Consider the following 9703-nt stretch of genomic DNA (forward strand, 5'->3'; position numbering starts at 1 on the left):
AAAGAGTGAGATTCGATGCCTTTGGCACAATCGTTAGACTAGGTCTCTTATCGATACAAAAAAAGAGACAAAATTTCACCTAAGTCTTGAAGCCGAAACACAAATATTTACATAGAGAGCTTGTTTCACGAATCGATACATTATTTACATTTTTTTAAATTAAGTACAATTCATACTAGGGTAATTCGCGTTTAAGTTTTTCTGAGGTTGAAAACCTAATTACCGTGGCTCTATGATTTGTTATTCTTTAAAAATTATGGTAATAAAAGGAACTACCCTTTTTAGAAACTTCTTGTTTTTAATGTTTGGTTAGGAATTTGCTTAATAAAGTAAATGGAAATCTACCGATTCAGTGTTACGGAAAATTTTCAAAATCAAAAAACTTAAACGAAAAATTACTGATTCCCACTTGACTAGAAGCAACACTAATATTTTATCTAATTACAATTAAATGCTTGCCTAATATAATTTTCCTAAATTAATCTAGTGGAAATGTCTATATCACAAATAACAGGAATTGCGTAAAATATACGCCATTTTATAATATAGAGAAATAACTAAAATACTGATACTTCGATGTCAGAATACTCCAATTTACAATTAAATACTAAATGATCTAATACAAAAGGAATTGATACCTATCTTATAATACCTAAGGCATTATTTTAAACGCCTAATTACACTCAACGGCCGTACAATGGCGCTTAAGACGAAGAATTCCAAAATACCTATAATCTCTTAAATACACACAAACATAAACCATAAAACTCATGGAACAAAGTTCATAGTGAGTCTACTCACAGCACTTTTGGCCCCATATTTCCTTAAACTAAATAAATAACTTAAATAATATAATACTGCTTAAATTTCGTTAATACTTAAAACTATTAGCCACTGAAATCAGTCGAATGTTCACTGTTCTTTCACAACACTGTTTATCCAAAGTAACTTTTGTACTAGTTACATGAATATTTTCTACTCCCTGCACTGGCAAGATGGCTTCTGAAACAGGCTCTACCTGACCCATTGGGATGTTTTGTTTGATCAAACAAAGATATCATTAAAATGATGAATCAAATTGACTTCAGAAGAAACTTCAACTTTTGTTACGAGACGCTTAGGTTTGACTTCACACCTGCATTTAGACGGATTCCACCTCATAATCTGGTTCGGCTGCAACAAAAGAAAAACTTTCACTGAGGATTAATGATCTAACTGTATTAGCTATTTCATTTGGTAACCCCCTGTTTAAGTTTCTAGAATCAATCTTACTACTGCATTGGTGCTTAAAAGCCACGTGATCTTTCTACTATAAATCTGCAAAATAACTAAACTAAACACAATAATGTATATTGAGACATTGATTTGAATACATCCACACAAGTTAACTGAAGTGCACAGAAAAGAAATTGCTAATAATAATTTTTGTTAAAGATTATAAATAGATTTGGGGCACGTGCTTGTGGCTAAAATTAAACTGTGTTTAAAGTAAAAGCAGGTAGGTTGATAGACAATGGATGTCGAGCGGCAAACGGAACCAAAAAAGGCAACAGTCAATACACGAGGTGTTTACACACGTACTGTTGTCTTAACCGAATTCTCGTACAACTCACACCTACATGAATTTTGAAAGGGCGAAGTACATACAACGTATAGTAATTTTGAAACAACAAAGTTACAACATTTAGTAGGTTTTACGGATAAAGTACAATTAATGCAATCAGTCATTCTCGGGTTAGTGTTCACTGCCTATTTTCCGTGGTATTGTGTACTGTTTTAGTGTTCAAGTATAATATTATCGTGATTTATTAAATTATTATTAAATATTTCACGAAAATTACTTGAATCCTAAAACTTGCCACGAAAATTAGGCAGTGAATAACTAACCCGAGAATGACCCTAGTCTTGAAAGGACAACATTTAGTGAAATTAAAAAGTGTATGCAACATTCAGAAGGTGATTAAGCCAATGTTAACAGCAGAGACAGTGTTTCTAAACGAGGATGCAAACGACATGCGTCATCCGTCTCGTTAATAGTGCTAGACATCCATTATCTTTACCTTGCTGCGACAATTCCTCTTTTCCTTTCTGTTGGGACATCGACAGGTGCACTTACGAGGGTCATATACTCTTGGGGACTGGCACGACTGCGGCGTGCCCGGGCAGCACCCGCACTCGAGGTGCTCTTCCACCGCGTACGTTGAACACGCCTCTTTATTCGTTTTCACATTGTATATGCGTACCTGTTAACAAAAAACATAAGCAATTGGAATCATGTTTAAGGATTCAAAACATCATTGTAAAATTAAATTCTGCTAATACAGAAATGTCCAAACAATGGAGGGTATGTCCTTTGAATCGTTGTTCGAACTTGGCGTTCAAACTCATGTTATGTCATTATTATCATTAGCGGTCGCTTGCGCAACTGTCAAGTTGTCAAACAAACATAGCTAACTATGTCAGGGATATAACTGAATTAGCCAGATAAAACAAAACAGATAACACTGTAAGAGAATTCAAGAAAATTTATCTAACGTTTTGATGATATTTTAACTCCCAGTGGATGTGGGATGATAATACAGGTACTTACAGGTATATGAGTGATGGTTTTCTTCAATGGGATGCACTTAGAGCCATAAGTGTCATAGTCGCAGAGCCCGACGCATCTTTTCACCCAAACGGCACCGGGGCTTATCTGGGGAAATACGCTCACGTAAGTACAAGTCAATGCGGATTTTCTCACGCGGCCTTAATGACCACATTGCGGATGCAAACGACATTGCCCACAACATATTCAAATATTTGACTGCCGAACTAAGCACACGTAAGATTGTAATCATTCCCAGGTTTTAGATAAACTTCGTGACAGATTATGCAACGAGGCTTTAATTCGTGACAAATTAATCGTTGTAATTGAGAATACAAAGTACAATGCGAACGCTGTTATTCTAAGAACTAAAGTGAAAGATTTTTTAAAGTGATCCGACTGGCAAATATCAAACTTGAGCGATAGCCGGTTTCTAATTAATGAGGTCATGAGATAACATTTTACTGCGCCTCACAATTACTGTTAATTGTTAAATATTGCAGACGGTTAAGTTATTAATTAATTGTTACCTGCTGGTGTGCGGCTTGCGGTTTCAGGTCTATAAAAATGTCCTTGGGAAGGCCGCATTTTGATTTTTCTATTATATCACTCCGTAACCTCTCGCTCTCTGATGAACAGGCAACTGGTAACAAATGATTCGCAGTTTAATATTTCGTCACTTTGGTCCCAATAATGTATGTTCAACGTTGATATGTACGGCTCGTGTCACCGCTGAACACGAAACTTCTGGTATCTCTGATCATTTAAGTAGGACGCTCATTGCATCATTTTTTTAAATATTATCAAGTAGGTAGCTTTTTGGCATAGTCATTGTTGGTTTTGAACGCTCTACTTAAAGTCCTTTATTATATTGAATAATCGTAAAAAAAAGTAAGTACCTTTTGTTTCAAACAATACTGAAAAAATTAAATCAATGTTATTCGTTGTATTTTAAAATGATTGAATTTATTATTCGGGAATTAGTTAAAATTTCATTACAAACAAAATTTTTAATTGAATGTTAAGAATATTTATGGTCATACGCATCTATTCATATTAAAAAAAAAATTATAAAAAAGTCGTGACAAACTGATAGCAAAAAATATTCACCTTTCCTAATTTCTGGAACAACATATTCTTCATTTGATTTAGGGAACTTTGGATGATGCTTATGCGCAGCTTCCGCCGCAACAGTCACCAATATCACTAACAACAATATTCTCGCCATTGTCACTGTCACTGTCTGCGCAATCACTTAGATCACTGTCACTATCACTGCGTGTCACTTCAAGAGCTCAACTAACTTTTCAACTTGTAAGTACTTTTGTACTATACGTATACGTGTTTCTCGTTTGCTGTCTTGATGTGGTATGGAAATCTGCTCGCCGCTTTTCTATTATAAAGCCTGAGTCAACGAGTGGGCCAACTCTGTGGGCCTGGCCATGACGTCACGATACACACAGCTGACAAGCGACGTCACGCTATGACACGGCACACGGCTACGGCTAAAGGTTCGCGGAACGATTTCGGGACATGATTTCGCCATTTTAAGCGTGTATTTGAATGATTACGACGCTCACACGCATGCACATGGCACACGCTTCGCAGTTGCGTGTTACATCTGTCGTGATTACAATCTATGACTTAATTTTATCAAATGTACGTTTACGAAAATATGTGTGTGGTATTTATTGGATACTTCTACTTGTACCTAACTGATTTTTTATTTTGACGCATTTCAACAAGCTCCTTAATTGATTTCATAATAATGATTAAACAAGCATTCTTTTTGTAGTTAATTCTACAAGAATTTAAAGATATCTACTCGTATCAATGACCGCAATTAAATATTCGTTCACGCAATTGAAATGGCATTTTGTTATCTCAATTTTGAAGTATTTAGTATTAATAACGTGTACCTACGAAGTATATGTAATCTATAATGTGTTAGGAATGCTTTGGAAGCTGGTTTTTATATGGAAAACTACGCCGATGATAGAATAAGGATATTTTACATGTGGATGGAAACGTAAGAAAAGGTCGACTTCAGCGTGCGTATCGCAACCAGGTTAAGAATATACTTTAAACAGTTAAAAGTATCAAGAATAAACAGGTGCAAAAAGGTTAAAACGTCAGCGTTGTTGTTCTGGAGGCTTATAGTCTTTACTTACATCAACGGGAGACGGACGTAGATATCATCACCGTTATTTTAGCCTGCATCAAACCACTGCTGAGTGTAGGCCTCTTTTTTATTGCTTCTTTCATGGCCCTTCTCCTCTTAACCACCGTTCCGTGACTGCTTTGGTCCATAGTCCGTCTTCTCGTCTAGCCGAATGTCCCGCCCATTTCCGCCTTAACCCCGTGACAGAGAACAAATAAGTAATGAGAACAGACAATCTCCGCCCCTCCCTAGCTTTATATACCGCACCACGACCCGCACATTGACGGTCATATTAACTGAACGAGAACAAGGCTGTCAGCGAGCCATTTTCGCTCTAAGACGGCTTTAATATTTGAATATAGTTTTCATTTTTACATTACGAAATTTGTGCGTTAATATATTACAGCATTTTACGTTACTATTTATAATGGTCGTAAATTGTGCTATGTACGACTGTTTATAATCATATAAGCGGGATAAAGAGAGGGTTTCTTTCGTTTTTGAAAGATGAAACGAAGTAAGTTAAAAATCTTGTCTTATCTGAGATTCATTCAGTTATTGTTTTCTTTAGTGCAGAGTAATATATAATACAAATTTATTTTGTCAATATAATAAGGCGCCATTAACTTCGTGAGCTAGAGAAGGGTTCTCGAGAGAAGCGGGTGCGCGTCCGCCGCGTCCTCGCGCACCCGCTCCGCGGCCTCCTTTTGCGACATAACCTCTGTGCAAAAGGAGGCCACCGCCTCCCAGGACTCCTCGCTATCGAGCATGGCAGCAACCACGCTCGGCAGCGAGAGGTCCTGCCCTACAGTCCCCGTCAGAGTGCGGCGCTGCTCATCCCACCGGCTACACACCTCTAGAGTGTGCTGCGCGGTGTCATCCGCAGCGCCGCACTCGTGACACGACGGGGACGGTTCCCTCCTCGCCACCTTGTGCAGGTAGTGGCCGAAGCAGCCGTGCCCGGTCAGCACCTGTACAAGGTGGTACGACAGTGGCCCGTGGGACCGGTTTCTCCACTCTACGAGGACAGGGTGGATCGCCTCTATGGTACGAGCGCCATAGGGGGGATCCGCCAAGCCCTCTTTCCACCGGTCCCGCATGCGCTGCGCCGCAAGGCGGCGCTCCCGCTTCACCTCTTGGGGAGCAGGTCGCTCGCCTCGGTTCCTCATTCCCCGCCGGTAGGTGCGGACCTCCGCCAGGAAGATGGGTAACCCTTTTTTTTTTTTTTTTTTGACGGGGGGAAATCTTTATGGATACCCCTGAGCCCAGGGAGACTCAGGGGTTATGTGGGGACTCTCCCTCCACACTGGAAGGCCTACCCCACTAAAACCCCCCCGGGTTTCCCTCTCGCCGGTTGAGTCGGCGCCGTGGGATCAGTGAACATTCACCACGACGCCGCCCGGCCGCCCTAGCTTGCGCCAGGGCTCCCGAAGATGGGTAACCCTGCCACTTGACGCACGCATTTACGCGTGTGCGGATAGCCCCTAGCTATATATAGTAGTAGGAGGTAAATAATTTCGATCGATTACACACATCATCGACCTTTGTTACTCGATCCACGAGAGAAATGTAGATATCTACTATCTATCTATCATAGAGTGTTCTATCGCTCTATGTGCTACCTTAATTTTGTGTATATTTTGCTTAGTATGAGTCGATGTTTCTGCACCGTAGTATGCGTAGATGTAATGTATGCGATATTTTTTGTTAATTATAATATCTGATAAATTATTGCGGAATTGTAATGGCACCATATTGCAAATATTATTTGAACGATAAGGCCTGACTGAATTCTATTGCGATTTTTCATAGGGAAAGTCCAATGGGTCATTGCATTGTTCGTATTGGATTAATCCCCGTGATAGTTACTTCCTCGTCACATTATTATTCCTTGTGTTATCTGATAAACCTGATTAGTATTTTATGTTTCGACGATTAGATATCGTGTCGCCAATGGACAGACACATTTCCTCATGGATATGTAATGACTCTGTAATTTCATATGTGCTAACAGTTATTATAGACCGCATTACATAAGTAGAATTTAAATTCTTTTCATTTTAAATGTAATATAAATTGAGGTTTAATGTTTTTTTTTCTGTACATTTTACGCCTGATATTTAGTACTGGTATTCCAATACTAATGTCACACGTTACAATCTGCGGAAATCATTAACCTGTATCAGAAAGCAGTCCTTGATTCTGAGAATTTAAATGAGTCTGTACCCGAGACACTCAAGTCTAGACCAAGTCACCCAAGGTCTTTCCTTCGTACAATAATTCTAGGCGACATCTTTATATACCTACGATATACCACATATATAACTTTTTCGATTTCGCATCGCACACTAGGTATGCAAACTTAACTTTTTATGCATATAACAAGTGGATATATTATTAGGATTATTATTCTTATTGTTATCGTCATAGTTGTAATAATGGGTTAGCCAAAAAGACATTGCTATTTTTGCCGCTAGCTAACTTGAAACAAACAATTACATTTTTTAATGACTCGAAGTTTGTAATTTTTACCGCCCGTGCTACATACAATGTTTTTCATCACATTTGCGAGAAAATAGATACAGCGACAATTTATTTCTTGTATGAATAAATATCGCTTCACAACACAACGTTTACGGTTTTTGCAAATGGTGGCTTTATTGTTTTTTTTTTAAACAGATTGCCAGCTATTCTTCCATAGATAAACAACTCGAACCAAAATGTTATAAAAGAAGGAAGAAGAATTAAAACAAATAATTTCAAAATTCTAAACACACTGAAAAATTTCAATTCACAACATAAATTTAGTAAAGTATATAGATAAATTGTACATATTTCGTTTTTTTTATACTTCAAATTATCAATATACGTTCAGATTTTTCGAGCTTAAAAACTTTTTGTTTAATCTTGTCGTAGAAAATCAAATCCTTATGTAATGAAAAAGCCCGTCTGCATAATTTAGGATATTACGGTCGCCTTTGCCGGCACGTCATTACACTGTTTACAAGCAAGTGTGATGAAAATATAATTTTTATTTTAAGAATAGGCGGGAAAATTTTAAATTTGTAATATAATTAAAAATGCCCAGAAGTAGCAAACCGTAAAGATGTCATAATCGTGGTGTCTATTTCATTACAATTATGCCAAATCACATGCACTTTTACAAAGCCGGCTCAAACTATTGCAACTAGGTTGGAATGTATTATCTCAGTCGCCCGACATAGCCCGTCAGATTTTTTGTTTCATACTTTACAAAATTCTTTGAACGGACGTGACTTTGATAGCGACAAGATCATCATACGAACTAAAACTGTATTTTATAAATAAACAGAATTTTTTTGTTCTTAAATTACCCGAAAAATGGCAGTGGTGGAAAACCAAACAACTAGTACTTTTTATACGTTCCATTACAACATCAACCCATTTGAAAAAACCACTGCTGGGCACCGGTCTCTCTCAAGTTTAGGCCATAGACCGCCACACTGGCCCAAATTTTCCGAGGGCTGTGAACCTTGGTAACTCAAGTAACAAAACTCATGGTAAATTTCAAATTCAATTTCACACATAAATTTCGTGCAACTCAGAGAGGCGGCACATGAAATTATTAGTTTAGTTTCTATAGTTTCTTATGATATGGGGTCCTTCAAACGAGGCGTGAAGAGGCATCTTGTAGGCATGCAGGTGGCTAGGGCAGCGACTATATGAACACTGCACTAGATAAAGGTATCTACGTTTGGATCCCACTTACCATTTAAAATCAGGTGGAGTAGAGTCATCTTTTATTTCTTTTATTTCTACTGTTGTTTTTGTTAAATATGTACCACACATTTCTATTAATGTTTAACTTACTTACTTACACATTTGTTACATATTATTCCGCCTTTAAGATTTAATATAAGTCTAATCTAGAAAATTTATTAATGGCTTTAGTACAGACTTACAATTGATTTTGTTTAATAAATTAACAAATTAATAACTATTAGCGATAGTGTAATAATCTCAATAAAAAAAAATATCTACGTATTGAGTTAACATATCCAATGTATGTCCAACTGCAAGTCACGAGTCATCTGGAGATATTTAGTAGCAGTAGAGCTCCTCTTGCCCCTCAGATCTTTGCGATTTAAAACTCTGTCACTTGATATTATTAAAAAAAGTATGATTGCATGTTGGCTAACATGAGGTAACCAAGCACAAAGTCGAAATTTTTTTTTGTCCGAATTAACGTTTGTTCGAATTTTCATTACACCGAAAACCGAATTATAACGAAATAGTTGTTCTTTCAGGGTATGTTGAATGTTTATCGCAAAGATACGATTAGGTTAGGTTAAGTTAGGCTTAAAAGAAAAAACATTTTCCTTTCAAAATTACTTTCGAGATTATGAAATTTCGACCTAACGTTATTTCTGGCAAATGTCATTTAACTACCAACTAACTGATAGGTAACCCTAACATGACTATAATGATCCAAATAAAACCCTCGGGCCTTTTTCCTTCTCATTACACCACCATGGCTGTTAGAAAAAAGTACCCGAGGGTTTTATTTAGAAAGAAAAAGAAAGAAAGAAAATACATTTATTTGTTTACCACAAAAAACAACAGACAAAAAAGAGAAAACGGAACAAAACAGAACTAAAACAAAACACAATCAAAACATTCAACGTAAAACAAATATATAATTACGAAACAAAAACACAAACAAATTTGGGGCATTATCTTCCATTTATGTGGTCTGTGAGGCGTTATAGTCAAGTTAGCCTGCATGCAATCATACTAAGTATTTACGTGCAATTGTGATGAAAAGAATTTTAAATGTATCAACCAAAGTGTATGGTAGACTTAGAACAATATGTAACAGGTGTGTAAAAGCTAGTAATAAATTAGTTATCAGAAATACACGTGATGAACCTTTTTGTTGATAAAGGTTATAATAAAAAATGATAATATTTCTTTAT

At 37.0% G+C, this 9703-nt stretch overlaps 1 protein-coding gene across 1 annotated transcript; it reads right to left on the reverse strand.

Moving 5' to 3' along the window:
• Positions 1–311: 311 nt before the first annotated feature.
• LOC113235522 (balbiani ring protein 3-like) lies at positions 312–3815 on the reverse strand. Its single transcript, XM_026471256.1, has 5 exons — positions 3698–3815; positions 3118–3230; positions 2591–2695; positions 2061–2243; positions 312–1173 (listed from the first exon to the last, which is right to left on the reverse strand). Exons 1-5 carry the CDS (start codon positions 3813–3815, stop codon positions 1045–1047), a joined length of 648 nt encoding a protein of 215 aa, XP_026327041.1. The 3' UTR covers positions 312–1044.
• Between the last annotated feature and the right edge of the window lie 5888 nt (positions 3816–9703).

This window comes from Hyposmocoma kahamanoa, unplaced genomic scaffold, assembly GCF_003589595.1.
Source record: "Hyposmocoma kahamanoa isolate Upper Pololo Valley unplaced genomic scaffold, ASM358959v1 87, whole genome shotgun sequence".
Taxonomy (NCBI): Eukaryota; Metazoa; Arthropoda; class Insecta; order Lepidoptera; family Cosmopterigidae; genus Hyposmocoma; species Hyposmocoma kahamanoa.